Genomic DNA, 17,791 nt, shown 5'->3' with positions numbered 1-17,791 from the left:
GCTGGCGTGACTTGTTGACACAAGGTAATGAGACGGGACAGCCGCAATTTGCTTACATAAGATAGCCCCTTCGCCAGATGCACACACACACACACACACACACATGCACACCCCCACACACTCTAACAGCTTGTTGCAGCATGGTTTATAATAGCATACTTATGGGGATGGCTGTGCTGCAGTCTGCATCCAAACATGGCCCATGTCGGAAGTAGTGGCCTCTGCTCGGCATCCATGCTGGGCGAGAAGCCAGCGGTGAGTGTGGCCAGCAGCACAGCCTTGGCCATTCGGAACTCCACGATAATTGCCCACAGGCTGTCCATTTATTTGCCACAGCTTCTGCTGCCCTCGAGGGATCCCCAAAAGGTTAAAATAACTTAAGAATAGGAAAATAAACAAACCAATTATCAAATAAAAAAGCTTTGTAACGTATTTTGGCAGGTGGCCAATCTTAATCCGTAACCCGTACTGACCTCCAATCCTCTTGAAACTGCATTTCTAAGTCTTAGTACATCCCTCTCTCCAGCTCATTACGGAAATCAATTGCCATGTGGCCCAGTTTCGGGAGCTGCTCATCTTTATAGGTCAGGCCAGGGATTCCCCAGAGCTGCGCGAGAAGATCAGAAAGCTGAGACGTAACTGCGTGGACGCCTGCAAGCACACCGCTCATCTAATTACACCCCAGCCGCGTCACTGCCTGGGCAGTCCCAGTGAAAGGATGCACTTGACTCTGCTCTTTTACCTCACCCAGCAATTCCAGCATGAATTGATAAAGAGCTATCGGTTGATACAGCTGGTGCCTCTGGATATGACCGAGTATTATGGTAAGCAGGGTTTATATCGAACATATAAAGTCTTTCAAGGTGTCCTTGCAGCTCCCTCTCGAACTGCTCCCTCCAATCTGGGCAACGTGATAAGCCAGATATTGCTTTGTAAACAGATCAATCCCGATTTCCAGCAAGAGGAATTGTGTAGCATTGTCAAAGACTCACAAGAGTTGTCAGAGCTCTTGGAGGAGCTGCAAGCCCATTTGCCCATGCAAGAGATTTCTCCCGAATTCGACCTTGATCCGGCACAGAAATGTGAGTTGTTATATAGATATAAAGAACACATTTCTTTCTATATATGAATTCTTTAATTCAGCTGAAAGCAGTCTCGTCTCACTCAACACTCCGGCTTGGTATGTCCGCCAACGTAGAAGAAGCTGCAAGAGCCGGAGTCGCAGTCTATGTTGCTGCCTGGCCAAAAGTCATGCTAAGACCCCTTAAGGGAGCTCTTTTCCAATCAAAACCAATCTTAATACCAGGAAAAACAAACGAATGCCTAAGCAAGATATTTCATGGGTTGAAAAGACATTTATGGAGAGGAAGTGAAAACTTGTTAAAGATAGATACCAATTATCAGCTAGGAAAATGTGATCTAAAATCCATAAACAAGCCATTTAACGTGTAATCACTACAACGCTCATTGATAAGTGAACCAACTTTGGAGAACGGAGATAAAAATGTATTCCCAGAAATGATAATAAGAGGAGGACATCAAAGAGTCCAATAATAACCATTATGAAAGCAATACCGGAAAGCGATTACAACGAAACGAAATACAAACCGAAAATACAAATCGAGAGTTGGATTTTTGAGAAATCCCAAACAAGGGATGATGAAATTCAAAACCTGCGACGCCTTACATGAACACAAAGAGCAATAATTTATCCGAAAGCAGGTGAAATCCCACTTTATGGCGCCCAAGAAAGATGTCATATATTTCTGGGGCGAGAGAAGAATCCCAGAAGCAGCACAAGTCAAGCGTGTTTGCGTTCCACTTAGCGAGGCAGGTGATGGTTATGGCGGCGCCCACCTGGTGATGATCATAAAAGCTGATTAGATTCCGGCTTACACCGCGTGCCGCCTCCCGTCATTGGACAATGGCAACCAAGTTGAGTGAAGCGCGAATCGTGAGCGCCTTGACAACAGGGAAGTCGGCATTAATTATTAAAAGAACAGATTTCTTGCTTTGATTTTTGCATAGTTTAAGTATTTAATTTTAAAAATATGCCTTTGTCTTTTACAAAACATATCTCTACATTAAAAATATATATATATGTATGTATATTGTATGCAGATTTATATGGTATATAATATAATATATAGGTGTATATAATAGGTATAAACTTGTCTACTTGTCATATGGATTTTCACAGAAAATCTTCAACTTTTTGAGTAATGCTTTTCAATTGTTTCCTTGTGCGTTTGCTTAAATATATACTCTTATTTTCCTTCGTTTGGTTTTCTTGCGCTTTCGCTTTCCCCTCGGTGAGAGAGACTGTTCAATCCTGTAGTTACTTTGTTGAGCATTATGCACATTATGGAAGATTCTTTGTACGCTCACTGAGCCCTCCGGTTTTACGGATCTCCTCGCTACCAGCAAGCTTTGACACAAGGCAAAAAGCAACAACAACTGACTAAATTGTTAACAACAATCTCTACACGATTACAACAGGGGCTGTTAAGTGTCGAATGCTTTAGTAGCTACCGTTAGACATTTGCTACCATTATCATTATAAATTCACTATTTGTTCACGATTCACGATTCTTTCTGGCTAATATCACCGTTATCACTGCAATGCCTAAACTCGGCTTAAGTCTAAGCAGAAAGAAGTCTTTACCCGGATAGAACAGGTGTGGTGTGTGGTGTGCCATTTAAAGGTAAACAAAGGAACTAACTTAGCAGCTAAAACATCTGTGCGAACGAAACGAAAACGAAGCCGATTATGAAATCATACAACGAAAGGGAATTGTGCAAAAAAAGAGACTCAACGCGACACAACAATAAAAACTAACAACTAAAAAGCTTAGCAATTAGGCCCTAAATTACGGGTGAGACAGTGTGTTTTTATGTGGATCTGCTATCTGCTATCCGGATGAGTGGCTGTGCGGGGGTGTGACTGTGCATGTGGAGGCGTGTTTTTGCAGTCTGGCTGTCAAAGGAACTGTGACGCGGCAGTCGACGATCTAAATGCGTCCGCTTTTGCTCGCCGTTGACGTCGACAGCTGTTCCAGGCGGGAGCACAGCTCCTGGGCCAGGCGCAATTGATTCGCAGCTGCGGCAGCACACGAGGTGGCGGCTCCAGCGGCTCCTCCAACGGGCAACTGGACTCCAGACACGACTTCCGGATAACTGATGCACACGCCCACCCAGCGAGCTTGACTGCAGGCATGGGACTGTAAGAAAAAATAAAAGCCTTTAGTCTTGCGATCCAATTTCAAAATATATACAAATACTAAGTGGAATATTTACAACTCGAACGTTTATGAGAGCCACATTGTGCTATAAAGATATTGCGTAGTCATTGTTCACTGTGCAATAACTCGACTTTTCGTACATTTGATTAAACAGTAATCTAGCAAATATGTACTTTTAAGATACATATATTATATTAATTTCACGTCTTGAGTGCCACAAAAGGCTTATTTGCGTTGACTTATCGAAAAAAGTATTGAGGTGTCAACCAGTGGTGTTATGCATATTAACGTTTCCATCGGATATTTATCGGATTTACATTTCGTACTCGCATTTAATTAGTATCCATCAAAAGTGAGACTTGGCAAAGCAAACAAATAATTAGAGATATCGAAATCTGAATGGTGATGGCAGGAAATCTAGGAACTTAAGTTCGAGTCGCAGAGTTTCCGTTCGCCGGGAGGGACGGAGAAGTGAACTCACCATGGCAAAGTCACGCTTCCACTGAACACCGCACTGGCCGTCACAGAGGGGGCAAGGACGCTCCAGGCTGTAGCCACCGCACTCACTGCAGTCGAGCGACACATGGTCGTCCGTCCAGGATACGCCGCAGGTGAAGCAGGAGCCCATGTGCTGGCGCAGCTCCTCGATGGTCAGCACATTGTCCATGTTTATCTCCAGGGGGCTTCCCACCAGATCCGGCAGCGAGGCAGACAGGCCCAGATTGTGATGCCTGCAAGAGATTTGGAATAGAGCGGGGAATTCGTGATTAGTAATCATGACAAATCGTGGCGAGCGGGCGGTTAACCGTGACCTTGCCTAGTGGGTGGCGTCGGCATGCGCTGGCGTGATTATGATAATGAGCGCCGTGCCGGCAGAGCGGCAGGGCGAGAGGGTTCGGGGGAGGACGGCGGATGAAATGATTGGCAACTGTACCCGAGCGGTTGCGTCGCGACTTTCGCCCGATCATGTGAGCGATGGCGACGGCGACGGCGCTATGTTGCTATTGTGCGGCCCCAAAATGCGGAATGATAATGATAGGACGGTGAGTACAGTGTTCGCTCTACAGAGTAAACACTGTCTTGTTTGAATTATGATTGCGATTAGGAAGGTGAATACCAGTTAAGCTGGCCGGAAATACAATGGGGTTTTCTCATTCTTCGGTAACCAAAGGTTAACTGACATGATTCTAACATTTTGTACGTGAGAGAACTGACACTGACATTATATTAAAGACATGAGCACTCTCTTTGGCATTTTAACAAGTTGGCTGTATCGATCGTGACCTGTTTGACAAACACAGACAGACGACGGGCCAACTGTTGATCCGAAGGTGCTGGCCCCTTTCATTAATGGGCCAAAGTCGTGGCCAAATCGCAGGTGTGGCCCGCCATTGTACACATACATATGTATATTCGTACTGTTGTATTGGACGGATTTGTGGCTGGTGTACTCTGCACCCTGGCCGAATCGATAAGATTGCTGAAATCATGAATGAGCCATACAATTCCTCCCCTTTTGCTCCGTACTATTGAATCAACCCTGACATTGTTTACAGCGAATCTTTAACAAGTGCGAAACGGAAAACGAAACGAAACAAATCGCAGCGAGTCGGACTTCCAGCTAAACGTGAATCATGATCATGTGTGTGCGATCTATGGATATCTATAGGATCAGCAACATCCAAAATTAAATACTTACGACAAGGGGCTGCAGATGTCGGCGATTTGGGGACCGTGAACACTGGCGATCGACATATTGGCGGCTGCTGATGGCACTGCAAAGAGGAAGAGGAGAGAAGCACAGAGTCAGTGGAGTTCATCAAATGTAACGACAAGCGGCAGCACGGGTTCAATGCTGGACAGGTAAACGATCGCCGGCGAAGGTGAACGAGCTTATGGTGCAGGTGCGTGAGTGAGCTCGACTGTACCAAGTCGAGGTTCATTCAAATCCGATCGATATATAGATACACAGGTACCTACTGTCAAGTGCGAGTCACATTTTCCGCGGCAACTCGGACGACATTCTTGGCTAAAATTAACAACTATTGGCTGGTAGCAAAAACCGCTGAAATCCGGTTGAAAGCACCACACCAAAGCGAGGCCGATGATCGGAGATCACAGATCCAGGCGGTGCGTCATCCGTGTAGTTTCAATTGTTTTTGGCGACAGACGGACAATTAAAAAACTTTTAATGCGCGAATTATATGGAATTGGAGGCGAGATACGTTAATTGCTTATCCACATGGGGGAATACTGGCCCACACATATCTATATTCCGTATACGACCTGTCTACATTGGCGACACTGTTTTGGCAAAGTTGCAAAAAAGTATGTATTTTTCTCTATCCTCGGCAGGCACATGACTGCCGCCTCAGCATCATAATAAATAAATAAATATGTATGTGAAGACGCTTGGCGTTGTTATGCGGCCAGCCAGCCAGTTGTTCTATAATTAGTTTGGATCGTATGAGAAAGTATAATGAAGAGGCGGCGCGTGCTTTAAATAAATCCCGCGACATGCTGCTGCCGCTGCTGCTGCAGTCTGGGTTTGCGTCGCGGCTGAGTGCAACTCGCTGCGGTTCGAGCCCCGACTGGGAGGCAACGGCGCAAAAACGAAATTGCTGTAATTTATCCCAGGCGAATTGTGTGTACACACAACTAGTTGCATTTAATTTGATTTTATTTATTTATAGAAGGGCACGCATACAGCCTCATTCGAACACGGACGACTGGTTGTTTTTTTTTTATTTAAGTTATTTTGGGCACGGAAATAATACTTACATTTGTTGTGTTATTTACAGCAACGGTTGGTTGTGGGGCGCTTTTTTATTATTTATTCTGCGCTATTAATAAATCCAAATTGGGATTTCTGAGTTGTTTGTTGTTGTTGTTTTTTTAATTTGGTTTTTGTTGTGTTGGTAATTGTAGTTGGCCTTGCGTAAGCCAGACAATCGAAATTACCTTTTTTATAATTGTTTGGAAATTAACATTAACCGTTGTTATTGGCAATTGTAAGTAACTTTTCACACGCGATGCGAGAGACAGTTAGCTTGAGCTCATGAAAAATTCAACGTTTTCCACAGCAATTTGCAATTATATCGTCGTTTGACAGAGACTAAAGCGCACTTTTATAGTTGGACTTGGAAGCGAAACTGAACTGAAACTGAATTGAGTGCGGAATTGAATTGAATTCGGATTCAGATTCGTTTACGTTTTCGTTTTCTCCAGAGCCGAAAGACCAAGTGGCAAGTACGACAAACAAACCGCGAAATTCGAATGAACGCCGCTCGCTGAATTCGCCTCGCTTTTATAGCCGAACGGCGAACGGCTGTCGGGCGAGAGAGCGGGAGAACCAGCTGGCTGCCTGGTATGCTGAGAGTGCGAGTGGGAGGCGTGAGTGGGGGGACTGAGCAGGAGAGAGCGAGAGCAAGCGATATTGCTCGCCTCGGATGACAAAGCAAAGCTAACGAACTGAACTTGCACACCAACACTCACTCACTCACTGGCGTGCAAAAATCGTAATAAACATTTAACGGGGGGTAAATCACAAGCGAAAAGCCAAAACAAAGTCAGATGCTGACCAAATTAGCGGTAGTTGGCAACAGCCATCAAATCTCAGAGAGGCTCTCTCCAAGGCGATAACAAAGCAAAACAAAAATAATGCCCGAACTCTGCGGCAGATAGCGTGAGAGCAAGAGAGACGGAGACAGAGTGCACATTTAACGGTCACTCACACATACACACACGCATATCTGCAGGGCAGCGCAGTACGTATACGACACGTTGACCGGACGGACACTAGGACGTCGGCTAGGTGTAATCGCCCGCGGTTATTGACGCATGTCCAAGAAGGCAGCCTGCAAAACAGCCGCTACAACAACAGCAGGAGGCGAGAAGCGGACAAGCGGCTTGGCAACCGTCAGAAGAATCGACGGACAGACGCATTTCATTTGAATAACAAATCATTTTCCGCGCTGACAGGTAGAGCGCCGGCAAGGACAGAGACGGTTATGGGTTCGGGTTCGGATTCCGGTACGGGTTCAGGTCCGTGCAGCAAGCAGGTGGAAAACAAGAGTGAATGGCAGAGTTCAGGGCTCGGAAAAATGTGATCCTCGAAAAGGGGCAGGTAAACAGACATCCCTAATCGATGGAATTTTCCACTGGGATTGTTTTTCCACATCTAAAAGAGATCTATCTGGGCAATAACATGTTATTTATAAAAAAAGCTGACAAGCTATTTAAGTTATTTATAAAAATAATATTTTGTATTTACAGAAATACACTACGCAACTATTTTTCAAATACAATGATCTTAGAATAGAATTTTTATATGTGACTATTTCAGAAACCTTTACAAAATCGAAAATTAGAACCAATTCTATGACAAATACCTTTTGCTGAACATAACCATATCTCTTTCAGATATTTTAATGACATAAGTGATAAAACGTTTTATTTAATAGTCTTAAAATGACAGTATCAGGCGGAATTCATGCTTTCTTCAGCGCCTTGCATGTTTCCCAACCATAAATACATATAAATGTATATATCAACATTTTTCGCTTATCAATCAACCGCTAATCTTATCGTCAAAGTCTCCCTCCCCCTTTTTTTGCAGCCCATGCGCGTGTCTCTGCAGCGAATTGTAAAAAAAAGTGTAACGGTGAAATCCATTTTGTATGTATAATGCGAAGACAATTCCCTCCGGAATGGAATTTTTCGCTGGCGTAGACATGTTAATGGGAGAATTAAAAACCTTCCAAAGTGCAGCTAGACGCGACTTAACTTATGCATAGGGGCCAAGCTTCAAACCGAGGCGCGCGCGTCGCTTGGAAGGCGTCTCCAATTTCGCCAGTCAAACGAAAAGGGAGCACCCAAAATCAGAGACGAGGCGAAGTCATGCCCCAAACCAAAACCCCAGGCGACCCTCGCCAAATTAATGCAATTCAGCGTCAGAAGCGACGGTCAACTACACACACACACACACACACCGCACACACAGCAGGGGAGCAACACACATGGGAACACACAGAACAGCGTACATTATAAACAATTAATGTTTATTTAGAAAGCAAGAACGAACGGAGCCCTCGCGATCCGGGCACACTTTTCACTGGCATTCAACTTTGTCAAGGCGCAGTTTTAAAATATCAGTATACACTGAACAAAAAGGTTTTAAACCTTATGCTTTATAAATGTTCGGGTTTTAAATACATCATATATAAATATTAATCTTAATATCATATCTGTATCCCGTATAACGGAATTTATTGAGAGAGTACCCCCTAGATTAGCTATTTTGCCGAAAATTCAGTGAATATATTAATAATATTAATTCTAAATTAATACAAAACAAAAATTATGTAATATTTATGCAATAAATGTATAAAGATACATAATTTCAAGTATTTTTCCCTTAATAACATGGAAAATGCTTAATGTGTACTCTCAAATTACCTGCATTTAATTAAATGATATTAGACTGGTGTCAGCTGTATTTTGGATATTAAATTGTATAATATTGGACAATTGCACAATGAGGGGAGGGGGGTTGGGGGCATCAATTTAATTCTCAGTGCGGAGGTGGAATCGGTGGGGGACCATTGTCACCGGAGAAGGTCGCACGGCAATTGCCTGAGAAACTGAGGAACCCGGCACAAAGACGGTTCGATGTGAAGAGACAGTCTCACCTCAGCGGAAATTGCGTCAGACAACGTGAGGATATTAGTCCGAAAATAACAATATTTAAATAACAATATTTTGCAAACCTTTTAAAAACTTATTAAGTGCCCCTCCGCTCTCATGATTGTGTCGTGTATTTTTATACACTTCCCTGAGAGCGCCGATCCAATTGTAAATAATATTAATAATTTCTGGCTAAATATATCCAGCCAATTGTTCCAATACCAGATTTTCAGTGGCCAGCGAACCGAGTATACGAGAATAAACATTGTATTTCGCAACCGGATGATCGCGTTAAGAAATAGTCGAGAAAATTGGTTTCTATCTTATCGCCTGATTTATAGGGCTGCCAAACAGCTATCAGCTTTCAAAATGAATTGAATTTTGCAAAAAAAAAAGTTTATACTCCATAAGCTAGTCCTAAAATATTTTATTTATTATTTAAAATGTTCAAAGGGAATTTCGTAGTGTTATTGTTAATCAAAAGTCAGTGGAACTTACACGATTGGAAATATATACTTGGTATTACTCCGAAATATAAGTGTAAGCCTGGCCTAGGAAATTTCCAGGCCAATTCATACGAAATTTGCTGTAAACCTGCTTAGTTTACTTATAGTTTTTATTTGTGTGTAAAATATTTATACATTGTATAAGTTTTCTAAGGAATTTGGGGATTTGTTATTTACACTCGTTGGGTGCTTTAATTTGAAAGAAAAGCTATGATTTACTAGGAATTTAAATCATAAGTTCGACTTAACTATGAAGGGTTCTAGTATTTTTAGATCATTACAAGCCTCACTATATTTACAGTGATAACTAATTAGTGGCATTTCGAAGAGTAATATATGGTGTTAAGAGTTACTTTTTAGGGGTATACCAAGATAATTTACATTTGTTTCAGTCTCCACCCAACAAAAACTTAACCAACCTAAACACTGTGTCGTTGAATTCGTACTTGGGAATTTTAAATGCAAGTTTGCAATAACTTTAACCTTTCGTTACCAATGGTAATCATAGCATGATAATTTGTTTCAAATTTTAAATGATTTAATGTATGGTTTTTTCCCTAGCGATAAGTCAAGCTGGCAAACATTGTACGAATTATTATATTAGCACTCATATTGCGAATGGGCTTAAACCATTTATTTACACAGCTTGAACGGCCATTAGGGTATTGCGATTTCGCTTAGGCCACCGCTAGTTTCTGTTTCTGTTTGCCGATTTATAACCGCTTGGCTTTACTATTATGCATAAGTACAACGCATATATGTATTTTTACGGCAACGGTACTGATACTCAAGTGCTGCTCGAAGACATGCGCTTCCTCTTTTGGATTTGGCCTGGCCTCCGCCTGACTATCGAGTCGCCAGCTCTGTTTTCTGTTTAGAGCCAGCTACGCAAACAAAGCTGCTCCTGAAAGTAGCTGTTAATTATTGTTATGGATGGATGTTGTGGCTGGTGTGTAAATACGGCACACATGCGGATGGATGGATCCGTCACAGTCAAATGCAAAAACAAAGGCGGCCACGGCTTGACGTCAATTGGGAGGCGAGATCAGGAACCGAAGTTGGGAGTCGAGTCCCAAAAAAAAATAATAACAGAAATCAGCAGCACGGCTTTGTTTTGGCTTTTGGCTTTTGGCTTTTGATATCGATCATGAGCCCAAATTGTGGGCGGCTGATTCATTACAAGTTATGGGGAATCTTCTACTGCTGTTGGGCATTTCAGCGCCACACGTTGATTGTTAAGTTCGCCTTCGAACAGATCATCATCACAAGCTGATGCTAATGAGTTCGCTCGAACGCGGCAAACCCGTTCCATAGAGTGATGGGGTTCCCTCGCTCTCGAGATCAAGTGTAAACAAACCGAATTCGGAATTCCAGCCAGAGTACGACTACGGAAAGCGTTTACTTAATTAATGGGGGAAAAGTACCCGTTCGAAAATCTGGGTAAACTGTCAAAACGGGGCGTGACTTCGTCTGGCCATCATCAACGAATCAACAGTCAACGAAAGTGACTTCAAAGCTGCAAAGCCGTACAAGTTCTATATAATCCCATATCAGGTAAGTGCACTTAGGGTGCTACAAAGCCCCTCCGATGCCCCGTGATCCACCGTCGATAGGAAAGATTTACGAGCTCCTCTCGACAGACGAAACTGTTGACAAGGGCAATTAGAATGGCGGGAAATCGGACTTGCGAGCTGAGGGGCGGCCCTGACCTTTGGCCCCATTTGTGTTTACTAATTTCCATGGGTTTTGTAAGAGTTCCGCGTAATGAATTTGCATACCGTGAAAGATAAAACGGTATTCTCCATGAGGTCTGGGAACAGCTCCTATAAATAAGTCCATGCACGTTATCTGACAACGCCATTGCATATATGTATATATATATATATAGCCCTGGGTTACCCTAGATCGGGGTACTGACTGACTGATGACTGATGACTGATACAAGGGACACAAAGTCGCGACGGCCCTGCCCATGACTGACAAAGCTCCCAAAGAAGGTTACGCCAGGTGATTCTTACCCAGCTCTGGTTTAAATGACCCTGGCCCTGGGAAGAAACGACAGGGAGCCCCAGTGAATCCAACGACAAGCTATTTTCTGGTAAATTCTATTGTTACCATCAATTATTGAAACTAATATTACAAAAAAGTAAAAAGTAAAGAACACTTTTAAGATTATATCACAATTCCACTCTTTAAAGCCACATTTCCTACTTTTTAAACATAGAACGTGTTCTGTTCAGGTTTTTTTTTTTGCCTCAATATTTATAGATCTAGTTTATTTAAGCCAGATAGTTTCACGATTGATACGTAACCTTCACATAAACCGACTGCAATGATGGGTGATAAAACCCTATAACTGATTAGATCAAATAAACAATACATAACAATAATTGGGTCGTTCCTAAGAACAAAGTATCACTAAGATAACATGTTTGCCCCTTTTTTTCCTTATCTTAATCCATATTTAACAATAATTTCTGCTACGATTCCGAGTTCAGAGATGAGTTACTTACAAACATATACAATTTATTTCAGCTATTAAGCCATTAAAAGCAATTAAGTTGGTTGCTTTTAAAGGACTAGGAATCCCCGAAAATGTTTAAAAGCTTCTTGGAAACCCAATTGCAAAGACGATTAATAAATCATTTAGTTTGTAAGGCATTTTGCAATAAAACATGTCAAATTTTCCGTAGTGGAAATCAAGTACATTCTTAATAAACAGTCAAGTCATGGATCATTCCACGGGATACACAGACCGCAGAACATTATGCTAATATCAGGCGAAATGTACTCCAAATCTAATTGGAAATTACAATTAATACACGGTTCGTTGGACTACATCCGATTGCATATGGTAATGTTAGTCAGGCTGAGTTAGTGGGAATCGGAATGGGAACGGCACAGCACTAATTGTTGTTTATATTTTGTTCTGTGGAGTATATTATACAACGCTGTAGCCTTTGGGGAGCAATAGAACAAAGCCGGGAACATGGATTACAATTTCAAATGCAAAAAAACAAACCCCGTTCATTGAACACTAGTTCAAGGTACTATTTTTGTTCAATGTAATCTCATGAATATTGTGCAAAATTGTGGCTTGCAAAAAATCCCAACGACGTCCGACCGCAGCCAAAGTGCGCAATCCCCAATCGAGAAACTAGAACGCGGCGGAGAAAGAGCGAGAAATTAATGCCGCCGCGGGATGGAGCAGGAGGAGCACCAGCTGCAGGAAGGGACTGCGGTTTCGTGTGGCGTGCGACAATTAACACTTGTGGAAGTCTGGAGAGTACTTAATTAGCAATTTGCATAATGCAGCAGTTTGTTAATTACACGTGACACGGGAGATTTCCACAGGTTTCAGGGGGGCTTCAGGTGCTGCAAGGGTCCGCAGATGTTGTGGTTTCTCGCGACAAAACCCAAAGGTTTCTCCGCGTTTCAGTTCAATCTGGTTTCGCCTTAAATTTGTTCAATGAATTTATGAAGTTCGAATTTTACGTATTCGCCATGGACAATATTTAATTAATTTTTAGCAAGCGCATGGCGGGCGGCTAACAAACAAACTGGTTTCCTAAATTGACAAAGGTTCTACATTTTCGCATTCAATAATGAACTTAACAGAGGAACAGAACAGTTCAGTTGAATCTGGTTTAGATCATTGATTTTCCCAAACGATTCGATCCATTTCGAAATGAAAGCATATAGTCACTAATTAATACATTTTTGTGGTCGTCAAAGTGTCAACAAAGGAACTAGTTTTGGCGAATCGGGTAGCCAGTTGAGAAAGGGAGTAATGTTTTAGAAACTATATAATCTGGTGTTCTTATTAACGTTGTAGTAAACTTTATAAGAAACTTAATTCATTAGAAATAAGTATAAACAATGTGAGCTTAAAAGGTTTCCCCGAAAATGTTACTCATGGTTCTTGGGAACATTAGTTTAAGATTAGTATTTTTCCAAAGAAGATTGTCGCAGCGTTCCTACTCTTATCTTTGCCTTTTGAGAGATGCAAACACAGGCGATGCTACAACATTTTCGGAACAAATTAAATTGAATGTCGGTTGCTATCTTTATGACCGCTTCTGTCTGTGATGCTAATGGTGGGAATTTACAACAGGTTCGAGGGGGTATACTTAGTCAATAAAGTGGCGCGAGCGACTAACTGACGTCGCCAGATCTAACAACGTCGTCATCGGCATCGCCATCAGCATCGTTGACCGAGTACTAGATGACACTACGGCAGTCGCATTTACATCAGTGTTGGCTCCTCGGTTAGATTTGCGTCGCACGGAACGTTTGCCCAGTGTAAACACACTCACAACCGCAGCCAGTGCCGGTTTGAACCGATTACGACTGCCGTAGTGGCCGGGCAGGGTTCCTCCTTCTGTGCCTTCCATGTGCCGCCCGTTGGTGTGTGTGCTGAAATTGTAAATTAATAAAAAAAACAGCGAACGAACGAAGCCAGCACAATGAATGAATGAACGGGCGGAATTCGAATTGAAATCAATCCTCGACACACACGGACACACCCAGCAGCGGGATCTATAGGACGGGCCTCTCCAAGTCGAGTGGAGCTGCATTAGACGGGGTTTACCATTGCGAAAAACAACAATATACATATATATTTTTCAGCTGTAAAGGCTCCCTGTTGCCACCTAGGCTTATTGTCTATATATTATTTATTATATACTTTGATCTAATCTAAAGTGTAATAGATTCGGAATTCCCAGTGATTCCTTATAGAACAGATAATTCAGTGCATTTCCTAGCTGTATATAACTTACAACTAAAGTAGGAAAACAATATGTGCATTTAATAGTTACAGGTCTTGGTATAGAGAGAGATCCCCCCATGTACATATGTAAATTATCTTTCTGTGCTGGATTAGCCGGGAAGATAGGAAGACCATTCAGCCTCGAACTGGTTACGATTCTAGTTAATTGGTTTGCGGTCATTCGAAGCCGCCTTTAACCGGTGATCGGGTCCCACCTTCAGATCCAGATCAGAAGCCAGAGTTCGCAGATCGGATTGCATTTGGGCACTTTCCATCATCACTGCCAAGACATATGTTCCGTACCTGAACATGCTTTGACTCCATGGCGGGACGGAGGCTATCGCCACTGAAGGGAGCTGCTGAGAGATTGGAAAACTGGAGGAGGGGCTGCTGCGCAATTCGAGGCAGCGGAACGGAGACTTATCAGCTAGAGACGCTAGTCGAGACAGGGCGAGGAGAGGAGGCGCAAGTCGCGTCGGCAAGTCGACAAATTAAAAAAAACCGTGAACGGACTGCGCGTGGCGTTCCGTTCTATAATGAGCATGGGAACATAAGGCACAGACAGCGGGAACAGGTGGTGCGGGAGCAGGACCAGGGGCGGCCAGAGGGGCATTGCGAAATCGAAAACGGTTTTATTTTTAAAAATTGTCATTACGTTTGTCGCTTTAATAAGCATTTTATGCAAGCGAATCGCTTATGCAAGCACCTATGCCCGAGCATGGGAGCGGAAAGTGAATTCTACAAATGCTACACAAATATAATTAATGTCTTATAAGGAATCGCCGGGTCTAGGCAAGGGCATGACTCAAGCTCCGCACGAGATAAGCACAAGAGCGATCAGTTAAGATAATAATATTCAAGATAATAGGATTCCGCGACATCCATTATGATAAGTGATATATATACATATGTGAGCAGCGCATACGAGTTCAGGAGAAAGATCACATCTAGTTAGAGTGAGTCAACTGCAGATAAAGCTTATATAAGCTATATAGCTTATATCAAAGGCCTATAAATACACGGAATAAGTCATTCTCAAGTCGCTTAATTGGCTTGAATTTCACTGAATCAATTTTATTCGAAAACTTGCAAAATCTACGTGAACTGGAAAGGCGTAACACTCAGGCAGACGAGACTGATGTGCAAATAGTCTGATGCAATATGCTAATCACTTGCAAATATGCAAGTAAGCTAAGCTAAATAGTTTGTATGGGGAAATGACCCATAACCCAATACAGACGCTTCTGCTGTATATCTCAATGTAGCTTTCATTGCGATTATATAAATCAAGGTAAATAAACTTACTGATTACAAGTCCCATCCTAATATCTATCTTACAACTGCAAATGGAATAATAATTATCGAATAGTGTAGTTATTTTTAATCACAAAATCGAAAATTTCCGGAGAAAACTAAATCCTAACAAACTAAGATCCTCAAAATGTTTTCCTTGCACTCACTAACCCAATTTAAGACCGGATCAGGGGCACAATTTGCAAAACTCATGTTTAATTCGCACGCAATATTCATGGGTGGCTCAATAGTCACCAGACCATATGAGACTCAGGTCCTCCTCCCGCCATAGAAGCCTTTAACGAGCGACACGTGCCGAGTGGCTTTAACTACATATATGCATGACAAAAAAACGAAAAACAGCTCACGCTAGCCATATTAAAGCCCGACTGTTATTGTTGACCAAAATTGGGGAAAAATTCCACTCGCATTGGATGGCGATGTGCTGATATATATTTGCACACTCTTTTGGCACCCATTTCTCGGGAGGATGATCAAGCGGAGGGCCGGATCCGCAGAAAAGTCACATGACAAACGCGTGAATTTACCTGATCAATTCTTACGGTGACAAGCGAAACGTGTGAATAAGCGAGTCGCACGACTAATCTAAGATCGCAGATAAACGACGGGCACAACAAATTAATTAGCTTAGCCCACACACACCCACTTCGTTTTACTTGGAAGTACGAGCGGTAATTGATGGATCGCCTGGGTGGTCGCCCGAAAATCGTGGGATGGTCGTTCTAAATACAGCACGAAAAGCTTCTAATTTTAAAGTCGGAAAGACAAAACTGGGAAGGAAGACAGAGTGTGGCTATTCCTGGTACTGCTCGAGCGCTTGTATAATTGATGGCACCTATTCTAGGCTGTCCCATTATCAACGGCACTCGATGCGATAAAGCCGAATATAGCCGACAATTGGCGTTAATAAAGGTGTTTGGCAGTTTCCGCCACAAATCAGACCAATGCCGGGACGCGGGTTACCCACCACCAACCGCCAGTGTGTCAGCTGGAAGACGGACGGGAAAACCGCAGGCGATAAGCTATTACTACTGACTGGTGCAACTGGTACAAAGGTGGAGCAGTTTCCCGACTCGCAATTTCCAGTGCGAGGGGTTCTGCGGGGCTAATCGTAAATAACATAGATTAGTCCATATGTCTAGACTATAAATACGGTTCGTTGGGCTAATAATGTACCCTTAATTCTATACATATGCATATATTCACCTATGAAGTTCAGCTTGTCGATCACGACGGCCGCCGATCCTGCGGCGAGGTTACAAAAGTCCGGATCATCTACATCGAAGATGATGTTATCCTCCCATTCGGTGACAATGTGCGATGCGGCTGCAGCGGCGGCGGAGGAGAGCGCCTGATGCTGCTGCTGGGCCAGGGAGGTGTGTCCCCCGCTGGATAGGATGTTACTGCTGTTGTTGTTATTGATATTGCCACTGCAAATATTCTTCTTGTCCGTTTTCATCTGAAAAAGCAGAGTCGCAATTAGAGGAAGGTGGTGACCAAGCATACGAAGTGTACGTGCTGATATGCAAATAGCAAACCTCACACGTGGCTGTGGCTCCAAATGCACCTTTAAATGTAGTTTTTGGTTAATGGAAAGGGAGCGATAGAGGGAGGCGGGAGCACCCAGCTGTTGCCACTCACACACACACGCACACTAGCCTCACACAACATCGTCTCATGGCTCTTGCAACACCTTGTGTGTGCAAAACTATGCAAAATCAATAGATGCAAGATGCATTAAATTTAGGTGAAGGCTGTCTGTGTGTCTGCGAGTGTGTGTTTGTGTGAGCAATTGCATTTCGCTTAACTAAAGCGCTGATGTTATTGTTGTTGTTTTGACTTTGCAAATTTTGTTTGGCCCTGGGTGCATGTGTGTTAGTACCGTTTTTCATTAGAATGCAATTCCGCCAGCTTTCCCCACTCACCTTTATAGAGGCCAAAACACTCGGAGGCAGATTGCAGAATGTTTAATTCCCAAAAGGTTGAGCGCCAACAGTTTTTAAAGTTTAATTTACTTATTAAAAAAAAAAAACAAAAACTTTGCGTGTGCTATATAGCTGGCAACTAGAGGTGGCAACCTTTCGATGACAGCTCTTATCGATAAACATAGGCGGGAAATTGAACGACTTAAAATATGATAACTTAAGAAATTATCATGGGCAGGTATATTTTATTTAATTTAAAAAGCATTGATCGGAATTGAAAAATTAAATACTTCACCTATAAGACACAGTTTTCAAGGTTGGTAATTTAAATTTATTTTAATTTATGGT

At 42.6% G+C, this 17,791-nt stretch overlaps 2 protein-coding genes and 2 long non-coding RNA genes across 7 annotated transcripts; 3 read left to right on the top strand and 1 right to left on the bottom strand.

Annotated features, from left to right (window-relative positions):
• Nucleotides 1-74: 74 nt before the first annotated feature.
• Nucleotides 75-2,170, top strand: LOC110186043 (uncharacterized). 2 transcript variants are annotated; one of them, XM_020955082.2, is made up of 4 exons: nucleotides 75-366; nucleotides 527-824; nucleotides 876-1,082; nucleotides 1,144-2,170. In XM_020955082.2, exons 1-4 carry the CDS (start codon nucleotides 196-198, stop codon nucleotides 1,266-1,268), a joined length of 801 nt encoding a protein of 266 aa, XP_020810741.2. In that variant the 5' UTR covers nucleotides 75-195; the 3' UTR covers nucleotides 1,269-2,170. The 2 variants fall into 2 exon arrangements, with proteins under 2 accessions (XP_020810741.2, XP_086688318.1); XM_086832192.1 differs by having other exon boundaries at nucleotides 527-1,082.
• Pino (protein pinocchio) lies at nucleotides 2,013-17,630 on the bottom strand. 3 transcript variants are annotated; one of them, XM_020955163.2, is made up of 5 exons: nucleotides 17,444-17,630; nucleotides 16,725-16,977; nucleotides 4,942-5,017; nucleotides 3,724-3,973; nucleotides 2,013-3,221 (listed from the first exon to the last, which is right to left on the bottom strand). In XM_020955163.2, the coding sequence occupies exons 2-5, from the start codon at nucleotides 16,975-16,977 to the stop codon at nucleotides 3,012-3,014; spliced, it is 789 nt and encodes a 262-aa protein (XP_020810822.2). In that variant the 5' UTR covers nucleotides 17,444-17,630; the 3' UTR covers nucleotides 2,013-3,011. The 3 variants fall into 3 exon arrangements, with proteins under 3 accessions (XP_020810822.2, XP_020810823.2, XP_020810824.1); XM_020955164.2 differs by lacking the exon at nucleotides 17,444-17,630 and adding an exon at nucleotides 17,057-17,327; XM_020955165.2 differs by lacking the exons at nucleotides 16,725-16,977; nucleotides 17,444-17,630 and adding an exon at nucleotides 6,024-6,744.
• Nucleotides 7,101-8,763, top strand: LOC147643715 (uncharacterized). Its single transcript, XR_015271516.1, has 2 exons — nucleotides 7,101-7,368; nucleotides 7,861-8,763. It is a non-coding gene; the product is annotated as an uncharacterized LOC147643715 (long non-coding RNA).
• Nucleotides 10,688-12,132, top strand: LOC147643714 (uncharacterized). The gene is made up of 2 exons (XR_015271517.1): nucleotides 10,688-10,987; nucleotides 11,969-12,132. It is a non-coding gene; the product is annotated as an uncharacterized LOC147643714 (long non-coding RNA).
• Nucleotides 17,631-17,791: the final 161 nt, after the last annotated feature.

Source organism: Drosophila serrata, unplaced genomic scaffold, assembly GCF_035046125.1.
Source record: "Drosophila serrata isolate PLE 108 unplaced genomic scaffold, ASM3504612v1 contig_245, whole genome shotgun sequence".
In the NCBI taxonomy this organism is placed as follows: Eukaryota; Metazoa; Arthropoda; class Insecta; order Diptera; family Drosophilidae; genus Drosophila; species Drosophila serrata.
The sequence above is the reverse complement of the archived record's forward strand: the minus strand, read 5'-3'. Positions and strand labels throughout refer to the sequence as shown.

Excerpts from the sequence above, each read along its gene's own strand:
- Pino (XM_020955163.2), bottom strand. The coding sequence starts at position 16,977 with ATGAAAACGGACAAGAAGAATATTTGCAGTGGCAATATCAATAACAAC. Across the intron at positions 3,974-4,941 it reads GACATCTGCAGCCCCTTGTC|GCATCACAATCTGGGCCTGT; the intron begins GTAAGTATTTAA and ends AATCTCTTGCAG. Across the intron at positions 3,222-3,723 it reads GGAAGCGTGACTTTGCCATG|TCCCATGCCTGCAGTCAAGC; the intron begins GTGAGTTCACTT and ends TTTTTCTTACAG.
- LOC110186043 (XM_086832192.1), top strand. The coding sequence starts at position 196 with ATGGCCCATGTCGGAAGTAGTGGCCTCTGCTCGGCATCCATGCTGGGC. Across the intron at positions 367-526 it reads CCTCGAGGGATCCCCAAAAG|CTCATTACGGAAATCAATTG; the intron begins GTTAAAATAACT and ends CCCTCTCTCCAG. Across the intron at positions 1,083-1,143 it reads CCTTGATCCGGCACAGAAAT|CTGAAAGCAGTCTCGTCTCA; the intron begins GTGAGTTGTTAT and ends TCTTTAATTCAG.